Below are 24,552 nucleotides of genomic sequence, written 5' to 3'. Positions count from 1 at the left end.
TCGTGCCTGATTATTTCTTTATTTTAAATGTGACGGCTCTGATATATACTGTAAAGCAATGAGATGTGTATATACTGTGTGGTAATGATGTTAACGGGGCCTCCGAACTTCTGTCACGCCTTACATCAACGCTTAACTCCGTCGCTCATCGTGTTATTGAGCGCTTTGTGAATTATTACATCGGCGACCGCAACAAAAAATGAAATGTCACTTGGAAATGAGAATTGGACAAATCTTTCCCCTATCTATAATGTTTTAAGTATATTTTATATATGTATATTTTTTGGGTGCGATGTTGACGAGCCAAAATAAATGTGGCTTCATAATCCTGCCAGTAAGCAAACGCACTCGTCCCGAGCATCTGACCCTCTGGAGGCGACGTCTGTCCATTGTTCATTTGAGCAAAGTAAAAATGACGAGTTCTTGGGTAGAGTCGCTGTTCTGACCCCGGGGTTTCCGGTCGACGAACGGCGTTCTCTCGCCGGAGTGGCGGCGGCGGTGGCGGCGTTGGCATCGTGCGCGAAAGTAATTTCCGTTGACAGAATTAACGCGTCGTTGTTTACGCGAGCACCACGTGAACGTTTGCCATCGTCCGTGCGTACGACGGCATCGTCGTCGTGAGGAGACAAAAAAAGGAACTCGTTTAAGCGTGCGTGCTCGTATTTTATTTCAGAGTCAAGTGAGGGACCCGTGCATGAGGAGAAAGTACAATTCTAGATTTGAAGCTTTCGTGACTGCAAGGATTCATATTCTTAGGTTTTTTCGGTAAAGTCACGTAGGTAAAAAAAATTTAATTAATAATTAACACGTTATTTTAATTTATATTTTTTACCTACGTAGGTAAAATTTTTTTAAATTAATAAATAATTACTAATTTCTATTTTAATTTTTTTCCTACGTGGCTTTACCGAGAAAGTACAAGCGCGAGACCACCGGATAATTTCAGTCCCTCCGTCCAAGTGACTGCGTTGGAGTAGATTACATGGATTAAATTTGACCTGGGATCTCGGTGACTGCCTTCACTGTGCAGAGGAGGCCATAATTTCCCAAATGGTGGTCGGTTTGAGCTCTCTGCTGAGGCTCATGGGGAGATTCAAAGCTGCGAGCGAATGTAGCAGTAAATGGGAAATAAGGGCGGCGGTGTGTGTGTGCGCGCGTGCCCAGGTTATTGCTTCCGCGTGTGACCGTCTGAACCACTTCAGCTTTGTAGTTCAAACATCGAGCATTTGAAAAAAACAGTCTCTTATTAATTACAATTATTATTATATCTTGATTTGAAGCTTTCGTGACTGCAGGAATTCATACTTTTTGTTTATTTCGGTAAAGTCACGTGGATAGAAAAATAACGAATAAATCACGACGTTTCGATGGCTTGTGTTGCTATCCAAACGTCGTGATTTATTAGTTTTTTTCTATCTACGTGACTTTACCGAAAGAACGACAGAGTACTATTATTATAGTTATTGCCGCACTAATTATGGCGTTGTAGAATTGGGACGTTGATTTTCAGTACGGCAGATAATTAAGACGAGAGTGGTAACGCATTTCGAATTGCCTTCGTTAAAATGCCGTTTTAGAGTATAGCGCGTGGCGGAATAATTGTATTATTCTTGAAGCTCTGACTGGGATGTGAAGTATTGTATTTGTGCAATTAGCAGGAAATATTTATTTAGATTGTAATTGTTCTCAAATTGTTTTGTGTGGGTCAGCGGGGGGTGAAACTTAGTTCCACCTTGTAAAAATTTTACGCCGCAACCCCACGTAGGTTATGAAAATTGGACGCATTTTAAATATTTGGGTTACATTTTTGTAGAGACAATTGTTATCGTCCCTGCACAGCATTCATAGCTTTCACAATGATGCATAGGTGCATTAAAACCCCTTCCTAACGGTAATTTGCGTTGAATTATACACAGGTAACCTCCGAATGCAAACCGGCTTTTTAGTTTTTTTAAGCCACTTAAACAGATAAAGCAATGCGCAGTTAATGTGTTTTGTCGTCAAATGCATGCAAAATTATCTTCATCACAACCGACTGCATTTTTTGCACGTGACGTTACCGGCGGTCATAGCCCATTCTGAGCCTTTTGGGATTGTCAACTCTTGAGGGCGCCGGGCTCGCTGATTGCTCTTGCTCGATTCTCCTCCCGTAACCCTCCATTGCACTGGTTTTTAATCTGGGGTGCACGCACCCCCTGTGAACGCGAGATGCCCCTTCTGGGGACGCGAGACATGGCCAGATTTTTTTTTTAGAAGCTAAATCATCGAAAACACAAATTAAACACGGGCACGTAGTTACAAGTACATTATACATTTTTTTTTTAAATGACTGAGAACCTAAGAGGGGGGGGGGGGGGGGGGGTGGGGGTGCCAGGCTGCAGCAAAGGTTAAGAACCACTGCTCCACGCCAAAACAGAAACGCCGCTCGACCGTGGGGAATGCCATGGCAGCTTGTTCGGTGGTCCCAGCGACACAAGTGAACGTCAGTTTAACACGTAGGCTTTCGCGACTAATTTTATTCACAAGTGAACGTTTGAATTATTTCGTATTTAAAATGACAATCGCGAGGCGTTTTAAAGCAAACAGCGCGCGTGCCGTGCCGTGCCAAAGTTCCGTCATCTTTTTTTGTCGGTTGTCTTTTATGATAATGTTGCGTAACAGTAATAATAATGAAGGTGTGGCGAGTTGGCGAGTTGCGGTGCAGAGGTCAGCACACCAGAACTCGGCCTGGGCCCCACACTTCACCCATCTGCACTGACCAATGTGACAAAGTACGTCTAAATTTCGATTTAAAGCTTTCGTGACTGCAGGGATTCATCTTCTTGTTTCTTTCGGTAAAGTCACGTAGAGGGGAAATAATGAAATAATAAATATAAAATATAATAAAATAATTCTCACGACGTTTCGGCCACAACGCAAGCAGCCGTCTGTCTTTCCGACAGACCTGTTCTTCACCTGAGGACGGCTGCTTGCTTTGTGGCCGAAACGTCGTGAGAATTATTTTATTATGTTTTATTTTTATTATTTTATTATGTTTTATTTTTATTATTTTATTATTTCCCTTCTACGTGACTTTACCGAAAGAACCAAGAAGATGAATCCCTGCAGTCACGAAAGCTTTACATCGAAATATAGTTTAGGTTAGTTTGTGTTGCATGGCCACGGCCGCATGCAGTGCAAACCTCGTAGCCCACACGGTGTGTGGAGTGACTTATCCAGCGGTCGATTGACTATATTTGACTCTTTAGATAATGAAAGGTAATGTACGAACGCGCCAAAAAAATAACATTTTCAATTGGGGCATTATTGCCAGCTATTACAGGTGGATCGGCAACATCAACATTCATAAATTAAATGGAACAAAATGATTGGTAAAGGCATGTAAATTGTTAACGGCGCACTTTAGTGCTAATTAGATGCCAATTGATAATCGTTTTTGGGTTAGGGCGCCTACATATCAAGCCAAACGGTGTCGTAGACCATGAAAATCATATCTATGTGATCTAATCATGAAATAAATTATGATTCATTTCTGATATACTGATTCATAATTGTTTTTTTGGGTCAGATAAGTATAATATTGACAGTGCAAACCTACATATTATATTAAACGAATTATTCGGTGACGCTGCTGCGTTGGCACATGAATAATTATGTGCTATGCATTTCGGTGCTATGAGGAAGAGCCATTTTAAGAAACATCGCCTTCTATATCCAGGGAGTCCTCTACTTACGAACGAGTTAGGTTATAGAGGTCTCTGTTCGTAAGTCGATGTGTTCGTAAGTCCAACTTTACTCCTGTCGATCTCAAACGTGATGTACGGCATGTACAATAAACACGGGAAATGGCTTTAAAAGTTGTATCATCTCCTGTAGATATAGATGCCACTGGTTCTTCACGTTCTGCAGATGTGGATGTCACCTTGTCAATCTATTGCGCGGCAGTTGAACTTATGACTTTCGGTCCGAACAGGCAGACAGGCTTGTTCGTATCTCTGAAACTTTATGAGTCGAATGTTCGTAAGTAAAGGAATCACTGTATATCTTTCCTTTTAAGGCCACAGTGTTATTGACGAATGTGTTGCGTTTTGCAAATAATAATGGTCGCACAAACCTACGTGTTGCATTTCTAGATGCCGTTTCAACTTATTGCAGAAAATTTGACGAGACTTGGGGAAAACAATGGTGCTAAACACATTCCTGCGGAGGGAGCTGGTAGGAACGTTGGGTGCTCGGTCAATGGTCAGGGTCAACGGCGGCGTGGTGTATTCCGCAAATATGCCCGACTGTGAGGGCGGGCACAAGCCGGCGTGAGTAGGTTAAACGTTGAGTTTTATAAGGGCACCACGGGGTGACCAGCCCCTCCCCACCCTCCCCACCCAGACCCTTTACACCCTCCCCTCCCCACCCAGCCCCACCCTCCCCACCCAGCCCCTCCCTGCACGACTGACGGACGGACACAATAATCCCCTGTGGGCTGGTGTAACCAGGAGGTTCCTACCAGTAAAACAGTCCAGTGAACTTTGTTCCCTGGCGCTGTATGCAGGGACCACTCCTTGAGCAACAACGGGGCACTGTGGGAGGTGGATGTTGAACCCAAAGTGACATCAACGGGCGAGCGAAAGTGCAAAGAGGGAGCGGCTGAGATGTTGAATTACCCCGCCTGGTATACAGGAGGTCCATGAGTTGGATCCGACCCTGACGCCTGCATGTCTGGATTTTGCACGTTCTCCCGTGATCTTGTGTATTTTTCATTGGGATCTCTGGTTTCCCCCCCCACATTTAGAAACGTGCGTTTCGGGAGTATTTAGCTGCCAGAAATGCCCACGTGATAAGCCGATTCGTTGAGCTGTCGTTTGTGGCCTGGTCGCTTCTGAAAAGGAGCTGAAAAGCTCGGTGGGCCTTACCTGGTAAAATACATATAAAAATAGTTAATAGTTAATGGTTAGAAGAGACTGCTCAGGATTGCTTGTAGAGGGAGAGGCTGAAGCAGCGAGCGTCGCCTATGGCCCATTGGCGTGGCCTCCTTTTTGTAGAGCTGCCTTGATGAATTGATGAGTTAATGGTGCCGATTAATCGTTTACCCGGGGACCCCTTTGTTAAATAGCAGCCGTCACCACATCCTGCCTCATGAAGGCCAACAACCCTCCCTACAAGCCACAGTGAACGTGACATGGCTGATGACATCTGCAATGTTTACCGTTTAATGCATTGTTTTCTTCTAAATTAATTTGCATTATTACAGTAGAGCTGAGAAAGTCAGATGGACTGCACTGTTCACAGTGGAGGTCGATTTTAATTGTGGTTCGGCGTGTGTGTTTGAAGATAGATTGTGATGAAAATCCCACGTCTGTTTTTTGTCAAACGCAATTTAAATATATAGTTTTGTAATTCGTCATAATTCTGGTCAGTGGCGTAGGTTTCAGTGATTATTTTTATAATTGGCAAGACAAAAAGAAACGGGACTGTAATGTGATTTTAAGGTGAAACATAATAATTGTCAATGATATAGAGAGGTCGGTTTGAGAACAAGCACATTCATTTTTCAAAATTTAACAAAAATAGCTAAAAAATGTATGATTTTTTTTTATTAAAAGCGGGATTCTTGCATGGCGTGTTGGTTAGCACAGGGGTCGGCGACTTGCGACTTTTTAAGGACTGCCTCGTGACATTGTTCAAGGGCCACAGTCTCGTAGTCACCTAAGCATATGTTTTTATTATTGAGTTTTATAAGGGCACCACTGTTTTACTGGTAGGAACCTCCTGGTTACACCAGCCCACAGGGGATTATTGTGTCCGTCCGTCAGTCGTGCAGGGAGGGGCTGGGTGGGGAGGGTGGGGCTGGGTGGGGAGGGGAGGGTGTAAAGGGTCTGGGTGGGGAGGGTGGGGAGGGGCTGGTCACCCCGTGGTGAGTTGTTTACCGGATTCTAGAAAAAAATGTCTGCTCTTGTTATTTCGGTTACCAACCCCCCAGGGTTGGCACAACGCGCCCTAAAGCCAGAGGTCGCCGGTTCAACTCCGTCACCAGGCGCAGCAGTTTTAAGTTTCTTAAATCCCGCCCCCCGCTTCTCTACCTCAAGCGGTATAAATGGATACTTCATAAATTTCGATTTAAAGCTTTCGTGACTGCAGGGATTCATCTTCTTGGTTCTTTCGGTAAAGTCACGTAGAAGGGAAATAATAAAAATAAAACATAATAAAATAATTCTCACGACGTTTCGGCCACAACGCAAGCAGCCATCCTCAGGTGGAGAACAGGTCTGTCGAGAATACACCTGAGGACGGCTGCTTGCGTTGTGGCCGAAACGTCGTGAGAATTATTTTATAATGTTTTATTTTTATTATTTTATTATTTCCCTTCTACGTGACTTTACCGAAAGAACCAAGAAGATGGATACTTCATGGTTAATCTATCGGCTGGCCACGTGCGGTGGGGTGAAATGTAGGTAATCCTCCTCTGCCAAGACATCCGGACCGCGTGACAGAGCGAGCCAAATAACGTCTAGAAGAGGGGAGGGGGGGGTCTCTGTTCGCACTCCCTTTGGTGGAGGACATTCTGCCAACAGTGGCGTGAGCAAGCAATTGCAGGGTTGCGCCTTCACCGTATACTTTTTTCACCCACGAGGACTGCCGCTATAAATTATAAAAGCTGTCAAAAAAAAAAACCGGCCATCCATCCGAAGAATCGTCTCGTGTTTTTTTTAGAAGATTTTTTTTTTTTCCCCCGCGGAGCATGGCTCCGGGTCTGGGTTTGATCTACTCGTGTGAATTGCGACGTCGAGTGAACCTTCCGCTCCTAGGCCCCCACCCGGCAGATGACATCTCGGATCCGTTTGAAAATAAAGGTTTGTCGAAAGGCGCAGCACTCGACATCAGCTCTTCAGAACCGTTGCTTTCACTCTTAACGTAGTAACAGCTCTATGGTTGCCAACCAAGCCATTTGAACGGCACAACCATTTGCAACAACACACCAATAATGGGCAAACAATCTATCCGGTGGCTGCCTGCCTAAATTGCCTGGCTGCTTCATGCAGGAGCCGGGACAGTGGTGGGGGGGGGGGGAAATTGTAACCCTCGTGAATTCCAACGATGCCACCACCTCCTACTTCCGCTCCAAGCCGCGGCGCTATCGGACTTGGAAATTTATCGCTGCTCCTTCATCGACGTCGTCGTTGTTGCCGGGTCAGAATCCAGGATCTCCCTGGCAGACAGCGACGTGTGGGTGGCACCTTCACCACGAGGGCTGCGGCAGTCCAAGGGGATGGGCAGTAAAGGCTGGAAACCCAGCGATGGCCACATCCCAAAGAATAATAAAAACATATGCTTAGGTTTTTTCGGTAAAGTCACGTAGGTAAAAAATTTAAATTAATAAAAGTAAAATAAAAATAAAATAAAAATCACGACGTTTACTTTTATTAATTTTAATTTTTTACCTACGTGACTTTACCGAAAAAACCTAAGAATATGAATCCTTGCAGTCACGAAAGCTTCAAATCTAGAAATAATAAAAACACCACCGTGTCGGTTTCTCGCGTCCGTGCAGCGCAGCTCTCCGACGTGGCTTCGGGTCGTGCCGCGCGTTCGGCGTTAACATCCGACGTTTCGCTCCCCCCCCCCCCCAACCCCGGATGGGAGCTTCTTAAGGAACTGAACGCCCCACAGCACGCTGCGCGAAACGTCGGGGCCGCGTGCCGACTAACACGCGGCACGACCCGTAAGCACGCCGGTGCTGCTGTCGCAGTGAATTGTTTGCAATAAAATTAATTCTGGAAGGTGATTTCATGGTATTGTATTGTCATGTTTGTTTACCCATTAAGGCCTCACTGAGTCTCAAGACTCTTTTTTTGGAGGATCCTGCCAAGTGTCTGCAGTGGGAGGCACTTTGTATAATCCAAATTGAGTAATTTACAGGTGTGTTTTCAGCATTTGGGATGATTTTTGGCAAATATCAGTGAAATCGCATTGACTTTTTTTGTTTGTTTGGGGACAATGAGAGGAAATCGGAGAACTCGGAGAAAAACGCCACGCAGAACGGTGGGGAAATTGTACAACCGCCACACAGAAAGGCGTCAACGTCAGAAATCGAACCCAGACCCTTTTTGTTGCTGTGAGGCAACAGGTATTACCACTGGGTCATCAGTTGTGCGGATTCCAAGAGATGGCGTAACTTGGAGCAACATGAGATTAAACCCTGGCTTTGGGATACTGCCAAGGAGAAACTATCCCTTAGGGGAACTATTGCTTACGCGATACGGAGTTTGGATGGTTAGACGCAAAGTTAATTACTATTATTAGTTAGGGGTTTAATGAAGTGTTGATTAATCAATTGCAACAGATTAATAAGATCATATTAATATCTGCATCGAATCGCCACGTGTGTAGGAATCGGTTATGTTCAATTTGTACTAGGTATGTAGTGGATTCATGCGAGCCTTGCAGCCACTAGAGGCCACTAAGTTATCCACTGTAAAAAAAAAGGAATAGCTTTTAAAATTAAATACTGGTATAGAATTGTGACAAGGATGGGGGTGAAGAGTGCCACCATTAATTGCTATTAAAAATGTGTGTTTAATCGCAGTGCACAATATACAGATTAAGCTTCGCCATTGGTAACATTGGCAGAGTTTAGTCGGTAAAGCTTCACGGTGAATGTTTGTGTTCACACAAACATTGATGGAATCATCTTCTTGGTTCTTTCGATAAAGTCACGTAGAAGGGAAATAAAAAAATAATAAATAAAATAAAACATCATTAAATAATTCTCACGACGTTTCGGCCACAACGCAAGCAGCCGTCCTGTGGCCGAAACGTGAGAATTATTTTATTATGTTTTATTTTTATTATTTTACTATGTTATTATTTTATTATTTCCCTTCTACGTGACTTTACCGAAAGAACCAAGAAGATGAATCCCTGCAGTCACGAAAGCTTTAAATCGAAATTGATGGAAGCATTTTTACGTATGCAAGCATGAGCCCACAATGCATCGATTACCTGCAGAGGTATTCCAGCCATCTCGCCATGAACACCGTTATATAGTACCGCATGCCCTCTTGTCTATATTCTTTCCCAGCAAGGAAATTTACGGGGCTGTTTTGAAGGCCGTTGATTATGAATCTAGTTACGACGCCGTTTTACACGTGTGTGCCGTACAGTGCGCATGTTTGTGTAATCCTTTATGCCGAAGAAACGGTCGCACGGGTGGGAATGATCGCATTATAATATCGGCAGAGATTTTTTTTTTTTGCTCAATTAGGAGCCAAGAGCTGATTGATTGCTGCTACACGGGTTAAATTGGTCCTTTGTGCACACGTCTCTTGCCAGGGGAACGCCGGCAGAATACTGATATTGCCCTCTCAATGGCAGGAAATCACTTCTGTAGACAGATCGTGCTCTTTAATTTGCACAGGACCAACGCACTTTCTCTTGGAAAAAAATAACATCCGAACCATTTAAAAAAAAAGTTAAATGTTCCCCAGCATTGTTTATTTTAAAGCGATATTTACATGCGGCATGCTGTATTTGTTTTTTTGTCAAATACATGCGTTAGATGCAAATGAGTGTATCGCTTTAAAGTCTCGCTACATTGCCAAGGATGAGCTTCGGATTTCAATGTTTCAGATGTTTTATTTAGACCTTTTAAGACATTTTTTAAGATTTTTGTTGGGGGATGTCCAGACTTTTGGATGATTTCCGTTATTTGCTGCTGCCGCCTTCTAAATTGTCTTGCAATAGCGATGTAGGGTTGGCTACGGTACGGTGCGTAAGAAGTGCATTACCTAACCCGGTGCCATGTGACACCTTCTGGAGGAGAAGCGCAAAAGTGAGAGCATTTTGGTAACTTCTCTTTTGTCTTTCGTATCACCCTGAAAAATATTTGTTTTGGATGTCAAATTTTTTTTTAGACGTCATTTTCCAGATATAATCTGTAGACATTCCTCGTGCATACATATTTGCACTGCTCTGGGCGATCCGTTTTTTGTAAATCGAGTGTGAATTGTTCCTGTGCACGGTGCTTTGTAATATTTCGATGAAAGGCACTTTTTACAGATAGATTTTATCACTATCTTTTACGTGTAGTGTGACTATGATTACGATGTGAAATCTATTTTCAGGCGCAATACAGGATACTACTGCTGTGTAGGTTTCCACAGTGGTACTGGATATACAGCACCTCCCCGATGTTTATATGGATTGCGTGAATTCAGTTTCTGAAAAAGCTCCGCGCACGTGGTGTGAAACGTCGGACACCATGCCGACAAATGCCCAGTACAAGCCCATAACACGCCAGAGAGCCACAAAACGCTTCAACAATTTTGGACTTTGCGGTATTTTGACGTTTCGTCGTAAGGCTGTGGGGTGACTAGTGCCTGATTGAGTTGTTGAGGCATGGAATACGAAACAGAAAACGTATGCTATAGGACCGCCGATTCAAATTAAACTGAGAGGCACAGATAATGAATGATTTAATTTGAATCGTAATTACCATAATTCGTAGGCGTCGGCATAAATCAAATTCAATATGCTCGTATAGTTCGCCATACGCCGTTGCACATTTTAATTCAAATTTTCCACGAAAAAATTAATCCCTGTGGGCACTTGCTCAATTGATCGCTCGCTGTGTTTGCAGCGAATGCTGTGCTTTGTGAGATAGAGAAAGGTCCACCTCCTGGTCCCGTGGAATTCACGCTCAGCAGTGGAAACATTCGTGACCCAAGTCCCGCAAGGGGTCGTGGTTAAATGTCAACGGACTCACATCGCTCCTGGCCCACAGAAAAGGAAAATATATAGCCCCGGCAGGGATTTGTAAACAGAATTTATTGTTCAGAAATGCCACAGATTCAATGCTGTGCCGCTTTCAGAAAGGGCACTGGAAAGATATAGTGTTGGGAAAAAATTGGCATCATTTAAATTAGCTTATCCCTTGCAAAATACTAATGCTCAGTGAAATGGGCTATTTTGCCGAATGCATAATTTATGGAGCACTTTGGACTATTCAACACTTTTACGTGCTGAGAAAATGTATAATGGTATTGAAAAAAATCACAACTTGGATGTTATTACGTCTGAGTTTAAATCATTATTATTTTGTCAGCCTTGCAGTGTTTTCTAGGTATAGGGAGACGAGCATCCATCTTACAGAAACTAATTTAAGCGCGAAATGCCGGCAAGAAAGATTAACGCTGCCTAAGCATACAGATATTGCTCCTTAGTGTGCCTTAAGTATTTGGATTCGTTTGACTTCGAGGGCTTGACATTGCACGCGCAATAATGAAAAGCAAACATGCGGGCGAATCGCGAATTCACGCCGAAATTTCAGTCTGTAAATATGAATGGACTCCCGGCTGCCGTGGCGTGCGCGCCAGGCTGGAGGGATGGCAATCAAAACACGCTAAACGGACTGATTAAGATAGAATATTATGTCAAGCCCGCGCTAGTCTCTGAGAAGCGCCGGGCAGCGAAACGCGAGAGCCGGGAGCTCTTCATCAATCCGGATGGCTCTTGCACGTTTGCTCAGAGGGTTTGTCCGGTGATTAATATTGATTGCGGAAAGACTGCTGCTGCTGCTGCTGCGTTTGAAAGTGAGGCTGTAATAGGTGGGGTGGGGGGCATCTTGGAGGAAGTGATCAGCGGCGTTTGTGATTAAGAGTGTTTGTTGTTGTTTGTGGGCAGAGGGACCTCCCGCAAGCTACTCCGTCCCGGGTGCGTTGATAATGACATTGATTAAGAATGCGAAGTTACTCAAATGTGTCTTTATATACTTATTTTATTGCGATGTTTGTCACGGATGTTCATGAATTTAGATTTCTTCAAGGCCACCTTTGACACCTGGAGTTTTTAAACTTGCAAGCCTGCCTTGAGGGTGTTGATTACTTTACATAAAGGGACATGCATAATAAGTTTACACTGATTAAGAATGCTACGTTCATCATCATTATCGTCCGTCGTCTATCCACTGCTGAACGAAGGTCACCCCTGAGCCTCCGCTGTGCTTTCAAGATCACACGATGCAATAATCCACCAAGCGCTGAAAGTCACTTGGCTTATTTTATTCGAACGATGTCGGGACCAGATACGTTAACACCGGCACACTGGTTTGTTGTCCTGGCCCGGAGAGTGTCCGTGGATTCCCGTGCGCGCACCCGGCGTTGTCACAGCGAGCGTACAAACGGGCGCTAATTTTCAGGACTTCTCATTGTGCGAAACTTCACGCGGTTCGGGCGATTTATGGGCAGGTAGTTGGAACGAAGCCACGCTGCAGCTCTTTTCGAAAACAAATCCCGGCCTCCTTTTGGCTTTTTTTGGGGGGGCAGCACGTTGTCGTCTATTGGAACCAAAAGTCCCCGGTCCATTTGCACAAAAATAAACCGGAATACTTGGAAAATTTCCTCCGAGCTATTTCTCCCCCTCCCCGTCAAAGGCACCCCACACTGATTCTCGGCCAGATACAAGCATTGCTGTGGAGACTCAAGGAAAAAGAGACTTTAACGTTTTGAGCTCAACACGCGGCGTATTTTCTATCGCGAAGAGGGGGGGGACGGGCGGCAGGAGTGGCGGTTGGGTGGCGTTGGTGCGTTTCTGAGCAGTCGTCCGCGAATTACCTCCAGAAAAAAGGGGAGATCAGCTAGAAAATCGCACAGTGCCAGCAATTCCACAGAGCACACAGCCTCAGGTGGCCACCGACGATGCCATGTGCAGCGCCAGTCGGCAGCAAAGATGGGGTCCAAGGTATTTGTTCATGTAGTCGTTTTTACATCTTTTGTTTGCAGTTTGCCGAAGTTTTTTTCTATTTTCAAGCATGATTGGTCGAAGGGTTTAAAATTTTCATTTAAAATGTCTGGCTACGAAAAAAATATAATGGGGTTTTTTCAGGCGGTATTCTGCATCAGCGTTCGTGCTGGGGCGAAATGAATGCTTTGTGACAATGTAAAAAAAAAAGGTACCTTTTTTAGGGGGAATTTCAAAATGAGTTGGGCGTAATTGTTGTTATTTTTGGCCTCCTGTCATTACTCGCCCAGACGGCTTGCAGAGAGGTATGTTCGGTGGTGATATCCGTGTGTTACGTCGCAGGATCAAGGTGGTTGCTAGGGGAGATCTTTATCCAGCAGTGGATTGGCCACGACTGATGAAATATCCAAGGGAATCAAAATATCCCGTTGGGTACCACCAGGATTTTTTTTTATTAACAAAAACACATTACTTTTAACAACGGAAAAACAAATCCAGAGAGCGTGATTTGCGCGTTGTAATTTACCTTTCGTGCAAAGTTTTAAAAATGAGTTATTCTCGGGGGTTTGTGTTATTATTTATTTTTTTGCTGCCACTCTTTTTTGACCTGCACAACCAAGTGATTTCATTTCTGCCATAACACATTAATGCATCACTGCAGCCTCTGTTATGTTGGACTGGCTCGCGCGACGATGTAGGGCCATGATTGCATTTGTATGCAAAATGTGTCGGTGGTGGAAGCGGGGGGGGGGTTAACAGATTGAGCCCTGGGTAAACACCGCTCATGAAACTTTAGGCGGGCACCCCTTTTTGCTACGAGGCTGGCCGAGCAGATAATCCGTTGCAAGCTTAACACGTGATTGTTATTTAACTCGGAGCGCACATGCACATACGTGGCAGGAGCGGCAATATTTCACATTCGTTCTGCAATGCTTTTTTATACGTGACTGCGCTGTTCTAAATTACCTAATATATGTTTTTTTTTCTTTCTACGAATAACTATAAACACGATTTTGTAATCATCGGTCATGTTCGAGCCACTGCCGGCTGAAGGCCAACAATGTCAGATGTGTCCGGGAATACAAACTCGGATCGAACGGTTCACAATGGAGTGCACTCACCGTTGCACCACTGCTATCGATACATTGCATGTAACGTTCCAATTTTGCCAAAACGTTTCACTTCGGGCCTCTATGAATTTAACGATAAAACTGAAACGGATTGAATATTTTATTGATGTATTCTTACTGATGTGGGGGGGGGGGGGGTTGGTGTATTTCCAGGTGCAGCTTCTGGTTGTGGTAGCGATGAGCGAACGAAAATTCTGTCTCCTCGCTTCACTACGGACTCGGCAGCGTGCACGCAATGCAGATGTTCAATCGGTCACTGTGCTCGCTCTTGCCGGATGGGCGAAACCTTTGAGCGACGCCGTCCCTTTTGAAATGGAGACCTCGCTCCCGCACAAAGGAGGGGACATTAATACGGGCGTTTGTTTAAAAATGGTTCGTGGCAGACGGGTGGGTGTCGGCGCTGACGGGTAATGTCGTTTGTCAACTTGTCATTGTTTCGCGGAGTAAACGCTCGCCGTGGCTTCATGTGGCCCCACGATCCTCTCGATACTCTTGCCCTGGGCTCTGGTGGCCCCCCGCTACCGATCTTGGGTCGGTGCTCGCACGAGCAAAGCCGGGAGCGTCTGCACACGGACACTAGGCCCGAGATCTTGATCATGCCGCAGTGCGATGATTCGCAGCTCTGCCGTTGATACAATGGGGCGAGCTTCTCAAATCCTCAAACACGGCACCTTCTGTCCACCCAGCGGTACAAATGAGCAAATCGATCGGCAGGTCACGTGTGGCGGGGTCAAGTGTGAGTACTGTCACCTCTTCCAAGATGTCCTGCCAGCGTGGACTAGTAGGTCAAATACCCTTTAGAGGGGGGCTCCCTTGAGCTTCCTTTGGTAAGAGGCCCTTCCACCAGCAGCTGCATGAGCAAGCAATTGCAGGGCTGCACCTCTACCTTTTTTTGTTTCTATCTCCTGCACTGGTCTGACCTCATCACGACAGTCGGAGGGACCGCCTCGACCCCCATCACAATCCAGTTGACCCCATCTCTGCGGGGGTCAATCCCGTAACTGGATAAGTGGGCAGGGTCGGGCACTTTGGGGTCTACAGCTCGGGAGTTTAGGGGTGACAATCTATATCTGCCAGCGGCACGTGGAGGGCACGTGGAGGGCACGTGGAGCATCGCTGCGGCGGGTGCGGAGCGCAGAGCGTCGCGGTTCTTCTCCAGGTGACGTTCGTGCCGGGACAGTGGGCCTGGTTTGCGTCGACAAAGCCCCACGGGAGCTGGCGCCGGCTGGCCGGGGTGGTGGGTGGTGGGGTGGGGAGGTGGGCGAAGGTGGCGGTAGTCCTCTCACGGCTGTTTTCGTCCGAGGCGACCCCAATCGGTTCGTGCCGAGACGTCGCGCGGGTCGTCAACGGGAGGGAGTCCCGCCTGGACTGGATTTGCCCTCTGTCGTGGGGAGACGGTGGCACTGCCAATCTGTAGCCCATGAGCGACCAAGAGGGTTTTGTCGGTGCCCTCTGGGGTGGCATTTCCACTGCTATGCACCAGGGGCCTCGGTCAGAAATCTTACCGTACATATTGTCTGTTTTGATAGACACACTTGCTGTTTATTTCTCCATCAAAAACTACATTTTCTGTCAACAGTGTACTCCTGTACCCTTTTTTAACGACATCTTGCTCATGAAAAGCGACCGCAGCAACCTTGCTGTCTTACAAAATAGTATTCTAGAGGTAAACTCTTTCAAACACAAACAATTGTGACCATTTGCCAGCCCGTGTGGCACTGGTAAATCAATTGTTGGAGCAACGTGAGTGATTGGGCCGTGGCTCTGAGAAGTTGTTCAGCGGAAGCCAATGTGGTTGTGACATCGAATTCACATCCCAGCAGCCGTCATCGTGGGCACCATCTGTTCCCGGCGCTTAGTGGAGAGTCCCCTGTTGATTTCCCCACGCTTGTTGAGGACTCTTGTCTGCCCCTCGCTCACCGTTTCATCTCACCCACTGCCGCGTTCAACCCCCACCACACCACCGCCCGCAGCGCTCCTCGTGCTGTTTCTCTCCTCGCGCCACTTCCGCTGTCAAATTCCCTCCCATGGCCTCCTTCGCCATAGGTTGTGTGCACAAAAACCTTGCTTAGTCGCTCGAAAAGAGCCGTATAAACTATACTCTTTGGTTCTTTCGGTAAAGTCACGTGGGTAGAAAAATAAAATAAAAACGCATCACGACGTTTCGATCGCAACACAAGCGATCGTCCTCGGGCGGGAAAAATAATCCGGCAGTCGAACTGCTGAACCAGGAAGAACCTGATATATAATTTTTTATTTTAAATTTCTACCTACGTGACTTTACCGAAAGAACCAAAAGAGTATGGATTCCTGCAGTCACGAAAGCTTCAAGTCAAGGTTAGACGTATTAACTCTTCATCAATCACAACTTCAGTAAAAGTGCAGGTTTTTTTTACTGGCTATTTGGCCTTTTTTGGGACCTTTGGGCTGGGTGCTTGGCAACCACGAATTCAAATGATCGTTCTGGTGTTGAAGAAGCTACGGCGACTAATATGCGGAATGTAATTAACAAAAAATACGACGTGCATTTTTTTATTATTCAAATTGGAAAGTAATTCTCTTTGGGGTTTATGTGCACTGCTTTACCATGCACTTAATTTTTGGCTGATAAAAGGAAGAAGATTTATATATTTTTTGTACTTAAGGGGGGTCTAAGATCCTCACAGCTGAAATAATCCCATTGAAGAAAAGTGTGGGCAGTGTGGGGGGGGGGGATAAATTAAGAATCTTGAAATCGGTGCGTGATTGGAATATTTTTTCTTGTTGACGCCTTTCGTGTGTTACTCGTGGCCCTGTCGTTACGGAGGGATAGCGCCGTCCCAAACCTTCGCGCTTTTCTTGTTGCTGTTTAAACAGGGGGGGGGGGGGGGTGGCGAACACGAATTGAATGTCGATTTAAAGCTTTCGTGACTGCAGGAATTCATCTTCTTGGTTCTTTCGGTAAAGTCACGTAGAAGGGAAGTAATACAATAATAAAAATAAAACATAATAAAATTATTCTCACGACGTTTCGGCCACAACGCAAGCAGCCGTCCTCAGGTGAAGACCAGGTCTGTCGAGGCGACAGCGTCAGACGGCTGCTTGCATTGTGGCCGAAACGTCGTGAGAATTATTTTATTATGTTTTATTTTTATTATTTTATTACTTCCCTTCTACGTGACTTTACCGCCGAAAGAACCAAGAAGACGAATTGAATGATTTTTGGATGGGGAAATTACCTTCGGCTCGTTGGCACGCAGCGAACGCACGTGGGATTGTGCGCCAGACTGGGTGCTACTGGGACGGATTTGACGACCTCTTCCGCTGCGCTTCGACGCGCGTTTCACGTGTCAGCTCCTCGCAATGGTTGCGGGTTCGTTTTTTGTTCTCGCACCAAAAGACTTCAGTCTGAAACTACCGAGTTGAGAACCATTATCCGGACGTGCTAATGGTTGAAAAAAGAAAACCCCCCCCACGATAATACAGAAATGTGACAGTGATGCATTCGAGGCTACGAGCATTATTTAGAGCCAATTCAAGTGTTGGTTGGGTCTTGCGTCTTATGCAGAGGGATGTGGTTCCGTTCCAAGTTAAGTTTGGTTGTGTGTGCGTGCGTATGTGACTGCGGAGCGGTAGTGTGGTGGTTAGCGCACGTGGGGAGCGAGAGTGTTGTGGTTAGCACGCTGCGCTGTGGACCCAGCGACACAAGTTCGATTCCCACTCACAGCCAGCACCAGTGACGATTATTTGAACTGGTCCTGGGCATCCCCTAGGTCGACTTGGCCTCAAGTGAGTACCTCCTGTGGTTTATAAACATCGCTGCTAGGGAGTCAAATGCGGCCAGGCATGGTGTTGGCAACCCCACCCCCCTCGTGTACCGTTCCGGCCTTCATAGGTGCTCGCAAACAGCACTTTCCCCAATAGTCTGTTGAGGCTATACGGGGGATATTTGTCTTTGTATTCGAGTGGGGAGTGGAGGCGCAGTGGTTCATGTGCTGGGCTACGAATCTGGCAGCTTTAGTTCGATTCCCGACCGTGGCTAGCTTCAGTGGCTTCAGAACCTGCACTGGGTATATCGCATGTGTCCACTCGCCCATCAAAGACTACCAGCTATAGTGCGTACACGTCAGCATTGGGGGGTCAGAGGTGGTGTCCGGGCGTGATACTGACCTTACCATTCCCTTGTGCCGTGCGCTGACATTAATTGTTTATTTTGTGTACAGCACTTTCCTGAACATCCTGCGTGTAGCGTATAAGGGGGGGGGGGGATCTTTGTCTTTGTGAGGGTGTGCATGATAGTTGGGAATGTGCGGCACTGGCTTACGGATGAGACGTACACTTCTCTCATTTCTCCACGTGTTTGTCTTTGCTGCTCAATTTTAATTGGAGTCACTTAACCCAAAGCCTACACGGGCTATGGAGAGGTCGGAAGGGATTTTAACGTGTGTGTGTGTGCATGATGGCAGTGGGGAGCGGTGGCGCAATGATTAGCGCACCACGCTACGAACCCGGCGACCCGAGTTCGATTCCTGCTCACGACGGATAACGGTGACGAATATCTGAATTGATCCTGGGCCTCCCCTAGGTCGATTTGGCCTTAAATGAGTACCTGGCGCGCTGTGTAGTGAACATCGCCACTGGAACGACAAAAACGGTCGGGCGTAGTCCTGGCCACCCCCTCCCCCCCCCCGTGTGCCACGCTGGGCATCATAAGGTGCTGCTCGCTAACAGCACTTACCCCAAAAAGGTCTGTTGAGGCTATACGGGGGACCTTTGCCTCTTGTGCGCGATGGCAGTGGGTGGACGAGGCTTTGACGTTCCCCCCTCTCCCCCCCCTCTCCCCCCCCTCTCCCCCCCTCTCCCACCACGTGACGCTCGTGCGCGCGGCTCGCGCAGGTTCGTCGGCGTCAAGTCATGACGACGGAGGACGGGGCTGACTCCGAGCAGCAGAAGAAGCAGCAACAAGAGGCCAAGCAGCAGGCGCAGCAGCAGCAGCAGGCGCAGCAGCAGCAACAGGCGCAGCAGCAGCAGCCACTTGTGGAGGACGGGGCGCACGCAGACGCAGACGCAGCCGCAGCCGCCACCACTGCGGTACCGGACGCTGAGGTTTGCCACCCGCGTCCCACTTGCCCCTGCCTCCCGCTGCCCCCACGATGTTGTTTAAATCGACGACGTAAACTCAAAGAACGAACATCTCCTTTTCTTCGTCTGTCGTCGTGATCGTCATCGCGACCCAGATCGTCGTCAAGGGCGCCGCGGTGGCGAGATGTTGACTAACTCACCTGGTACACAGGAGGTCGTGGGGTTCGAGCTTGACCCCGACGCCTGCTGTATATTTGGAATTTGCATGTCTCTCTCTCCCCGTGGTCGCCTGGATTTTCTTCCGGGTCCTCCGGTTTTTCCCTCGACATTCAGAATCGTGCATTTTAAGTATTTGGCTGCTATAAATTTCCACGTGATAATCCACTTCTTTGAGCTATCACTTGTGGCCAGGTCGCTTCTGAAAGAGAGCTGTATAGCTGAGCGAACGATATGCAAATTTTACATACAAATGGGAGAGAAGAAATCGACAAACAATGCTAACGAGACCGTCGAAATTAAAACGTAAGTTTTTTAGTTTTTAATTACACTGTGGCTCTGGAGATACGTGGGGTGGCGAGTCATTGCGCGCTCACCAGGACAGTGACGGACTATTTGTCGACAACCTTTTGCTTACGGGCTGCTACAATCTTCTTTATTGCTTTAGCTACGGGGATCGACCGACCACACTCCCGCTAGCACGTTGTGCGTTGCATCCACCCTCCACGTCTCACCCACCGGTACCCCTCCGCCCCTTCCCCTAACCCAACCAGCAACTCAAGAAGGGCAAGGCGGCCGAGCACTCGGAAGCCAGGGATAAAAGCGAGCAGCAGTTCCTGTCCGAGGACGAGCAGGCGTCCGAAAAGACGGGCACCCCGAGCAGAACGAGCCGGTCGCCCCACAAGGCCCCCAAGCCTAAGGCCATGGCGTTCCGCGTGCTCCTGCTGGACGGCACGGAGTTCGCCAGCGAAGTCGAGGTGAGCTCACCTCGGGCGGAGGAGAAACGTCGACGATTGACCTGTGACTTTACCGAAAGAACCAAGAAGATTGACCTGTGCTTTGACCCCCTGGTGCACGCGCGTGCCAGTGTGCACGCGTGCCCCGGGGAGCGGTAGTGTAGCGGCCAACACCGGTGACGATTATCTGAACCGGTCCTGGGGCCTCCCCTAGGTCGACCCGGCCTCATCGCCACCAGGGAGACAAAGGCGGCCAGGTGTGGTGCTGGCTCACCCGCGCACCCACCCGTGCCGTGCCGGCCTTCACGGGTGTACGCTAACAGCACTTTTTGTTGTTGTCTTTGTGTGTGTGTGTCGGTCTGTGCATATGGGCAGGGTCTTTGTCTTTGTGTCACCACCATCTCGTGCGTCGTACCAGCCATCATAGGTGCTCGCGAACAGCACTTTCCCCAACCGTCTGTGTAGTCTACATGGGAGTTCTTTGCCATCTTGTTTTTGGAGGGGGAAGGAGCAGTAGTGTGGTGGCTCGGGCACTTTGTGTCAAATCTAGCAATCCTGAATTCGATTCCCAGCCTGGGCTATCATTGGTGATAGTTCTCTGAAGTGGCCTGGGCCTTCCCTAACATCAGCACTGGGGAGACAAAGGCGGCCTGGTGTGGTTCCGGCCACAACACTTCATAGGTGCTTGTTAACAGCACTTGCCCTAACAGCCTTACGCAGGCCACATGGGGGTGTAGCAATTTTTTTGTCTTTGTGTGTCTCTGTACCGCAGCAATTTGGGGCAGGGGTTTTCGAATTCTCTCGTGGCTTCATGGTCCGCTCGTCTCGGCCTCTGTCTGCGGCACATGGTGGCATTACAGAATGAATCCCATCGGTTTTACCGGGCCAACAAGTTTATTTGTCAGCGCTGCTGTCCAATAATTGGTGATGGGATCCCCCGTTTTTCCCTCCACGTTTAGAATCAACATCACGCATTTGAGAGTATTTGGCAGCCATAGATTTCCACACGACGATAAGCCACTTCGTTGAGCTATCATTTGTGAGAGCCAGGTCGCTTCTGAAAAAGAGCTACATAGCTTGGTTTGCCTTACCTGGTAATACAAAAGAAAAAAAGAAAAATCTTTTATAGTCATTACAAAAATCCAATATATTTTTGGACTTGTGGTGCAGAGAGGCACGTGAAATCCTTCGCTCCCATCGCGCCTTCCCCCTGCACGTGTGTACGTATCCCGTGGGAGCAGGGTCCGTTTTTAAAAGTAGAATCCAACGGGAAGGATGAATGCACGCACGCCCTGCCTCTGGGTAACTGCCCGTGTGAGGGGAAGAATTCGTAATTGTTTGGACAGTTTAATGACGGCTCTTAAAAGTAAACACTGGGCCCTCCTGCCTCGGGCACCCCGGAATCCCCAGATTCACTTCTCCGTTACGGCGCAACGGAGAATATCAATGCAGTCAGAGCATATTTTGCAGAATGTATGGATTTTGGGGCGGTGGGGTATTTGGTCGCGTGTGAAATTGTAGGTCAAAGAGGACATTGCTTAAAAATAACGGTGCCTTTACAATAACGTCGGTGGAATTATACTGCTTGTGCATGCTCTTTCCCTGTCAGGACAATAGCAAGTCTTGATTGCTCATCAACGCGTTATGGAATCCTCAAACCTCTTTGTTAAACATGGTCCGGCTGTTGGGATGTTTGGCCCATCCCTTTCTAAGTGTTTTTTTTTTTCATGAGTTGGAGAAAACCACGACATGATGTAATAATGCTTGCACTCTGGATAGGCAGATCCGCTTACCTTCCAGACCCAGAGTCGAATGCAATTGTAAATGTGTTGTTCGCAATTAATTGAAATCACATTGCGACCTGTAATTGCGGCTAATACTGCTTTCCCTCAGTACTACATTCTGTCCTGCCACTCGTCGGCACTTATTTTGCCGTGTAGATCTGTCCGTCTTCTATGTTCATTCGTATGTTGAACTTCTTTCGCACCGTACGGAGCCTACCGTGCTAATCGAAGGTCTTGGTCGCAGCGCGATCCACGAACCCGCCACCCTCAGGCAGCAGGATTGCGGATAACGAGCGCGCAGTGCCCCCGTGTCCAAAGTCAATTGCCCTCTACCAGCACGGAGCCAGCGAAGGTCGCGTTCTACGTGCATACCTTGAACTTATTTCTCACCGTACGTAGCCAACCGTGCATATTGGAGGTGCGGGGGAAGGACAACAAACTAAACACGAAAAGCAGTTCTAAAGAATTTTCGATTTAAAGCTTTTGTGACTGCAGGGATTCATCTTCTTGGTTCTTTCGGTAAAGTCACGTAGAAGGAAAATAATAAAACAATAAAAATTAAACATAATAAAATAATTCTCACGACGTTTCGGCCACCGGAAGCCAATGCAGCTCTCTCGACAGACCTGTTCTCCACCTGAAGACGGCTGCTTGCATTGTGGCCGAAACGTCGTGAGAATTAGTTTATTATGTTTTATTTTTATTATTTTATTATTTTCCTTCTACGTGACTTTACCAAAAGAACCAAGAAGACAGTTCTAAAGAAGTTAGTTTTCAATCTAGATTTAAAAGTGTGTGCCTCCCAGTGGCTTTCTAATATCGGAAGGAAGAGCGTTCCAGACGGCCGCAGAAGCACCATCTGAAAGTGCACACGATGCGATGACGTTTAGCCAAAAGCCGCTGCTGCGCGGAGTATGACCGGAGTTGGCGTGATGGTTTACGTTCCTCGACGAGATCATGAAGCTTCATTTGTGGCAAGCACTTTGTGTGCCATGAGCGCGACTTCGTAACGTATCAGTTCGGCAAGCGGAAGCCAATGCAGCACGTCGAGCACCGGACTGACACAGTCGGATCTTGCGGTTGTGGCGGCGTAGGGCGGCGATGGTGGCCGACGTTTGCCGCTGGTGCTCTCGGGGCAGGCATGGGCCGTGACACGGATCGCCATTCCCTCCTACGCGCGACGCCGGTGTCTGTGCTATGGCCACGCTCGCGCCGTTGCTTCCTCCTCCTCCTCCTTCTCCCTAATTGTGTTTGTGTGTTTTTTTTTATCAGATGGAGAAAATTGTTGACATTCATGGGGCCGCATGCGGGAGTTTGCCGGATGGTGACTAATGGCGTAGTTGTCTTTTCGGTGCAATTTAATTTGCTCGAAACGGAAAATAAAGCCATTCGTCTGAAGGGCATTGTCGTAAAAACGTGGCAGCGAGAAAGAAAAATACGGACCTGCCGGCGCCGCAACACCTATTCCTAAACTTTAATGAGCGCCGTTAATCTGACGAACGAACCGAGCATCGAAGTAATTTTAGATTGTGTAATTGTTTTTGTAACTTTGGCCCTTTTTAGCAATTATCGTTTAGGGCTGTTGGTGTTAAGGAGCGAGGGCACGGATGATTCTTAAACATTGCATTTTAATAAGTTGAAGCGGCTGATGGACCCCTTGTTGGCCTTAGCGACATCATCCTTCGTGTGTGTATTTCAAAAAACGCTTTTAACTTTTTTGGTTATTGTTTTTTTCCTCTTTTATTTGAAATATTGTTTCTTGTCAGCCTAACAAAAATGCACGGACGCATCAGAGTACACAAAGCGATACATTATCTAAGTCTAATCACGGTTGTTTTTTTCTTTCAATATCGCTATCACTTTCATTTATAGAACGTATACATTCCTGTCATCTGTCACTGTTATCTGCCTCATCTGCTGCATCGCACCGCTACCCAATCATTTATCTCGTCCGTTTCATCTGAAAGCAACGGATTAAACCTCGACGCAATTCCGCCGCGCGGAGGAACGCGGCGGTTCACCGAGCGTTCACCGAGCGGGGGGTGGGGGTGGTTCGCTGTGCGAGGAAGAAGCACGCAAAACCACGGGCGACGAGCAGACCGACGCTTTTCACACCTCCCCCCCCCCCCCCCCCGTGAGATTCCAGGTCAAACGGCGCGACGTTCATTCAAGACCCACGGCGATCGTTGCCTCTCCCAAGGAGCGATGTTTTGCTCGTCCATCTCTCCGCGGCTGTTGCCGACGACTGTTCTGTCGTCCGTGCTGCGTGCAACCGCCATCACTCCTTTCTGCTTGGTTCTCTCACACTGCTCCCCCATCGTCTCTTCTTCACCCAAGCTCCTAAAGCCTTGCTCGATTGAAGAAAAGTTTAAACTCTCATCCGTGATTATACGATTGTTAGCGCTGCTGCGCTATGAACCCAATGAACCCCAGTTCAATTCCCTGCCACGGCTAACATCGGCGGTGAGTGATATCACAACCAGTCTGGCCCTCCCCCTGCCTTCACTGACCCACAATGCCCAGCGTGGTGAAGTACAATCAAAATCCCCTGCGAACCACGTCACGTGGGGAGACCTTCATCCACTGGCCGATTGAGAATCGCTGGAATTGATCTATTCGATTGAATCCATGATAATGTTTGACACTGGCTGCTTGACATTTGGAGCCGATTTGGGCCTTTTGGGCCCTATTGCTCGGCAACTGTGGAACTAAGCGTGCCACGGCGCCCCCACTTGTTGCTCGAGTGCGCGAGCAGCCTGCCGCGTGACCTCGCGTGCTCACGACGGGATCGGCCGCCCGCTCTCGTCCGTCAAGAGTGCGGGCCGCAGCTGCCGCCGCCGCCGCCGCCGCCACCGACCTGGTTTTGCCGGAATGGGTTTAACGCTCGCCAGCACG

The 24,552-nt window shown here is 47.5% G+C and overlaps 1 protein-coding gene across 8 annotated transcripts in view; it reads left to right on the top strand.

Annotated features, from left to right (window-relative positions):
* The window catches only part of LOC144935874 (protein 4.1-like), a 123,290-nt gene that overhangs the window by 35,327 nt on the left and 63,411 nt on the right, over window positions 1-24,552 (top strand). For all 8 annotated transcript variants that reach the window (XM_078862717.1, XM_078862721.1, XM_078862720.1 and 5 more), the window contains exons 2-3: window positions 18,735-18,944; window positions 19,691-19,894. In XM_078862717.1, the coding sequence (XP_078718843.1) occupies window positions 18,753-18,944; window positions 19,691-19,894 (396 nt within the window). In that variant the 5' untranslated portion in view covers window positions 18,735-18,752. The remainder of the gene's footprint in view (window positions 1-18,734; window positions 18,945-19,690; window positions 19,895-24,552) is intronic.

The sequence above is a fragment of the Lampetra fluviatilis genome, chromosome 14 (assembly GCF_964198595.1).
Source record: "Lampetra fluviatilis chromosome 14, kcLamFluv1.1, whole genome shotgun sequence".
In the NCBI taxonomy this organism is placed as follows: domain Eukaryota; kingdom Metazoa; phylum Chordata; class Hyperoartia; order Petromyzontiformes; family Petromyzontidae; genus Lampetra; species Lampetra fluviatilis.
This window is presented reverse-complemented; position numbering and strand designations above follow the sequence as displayed.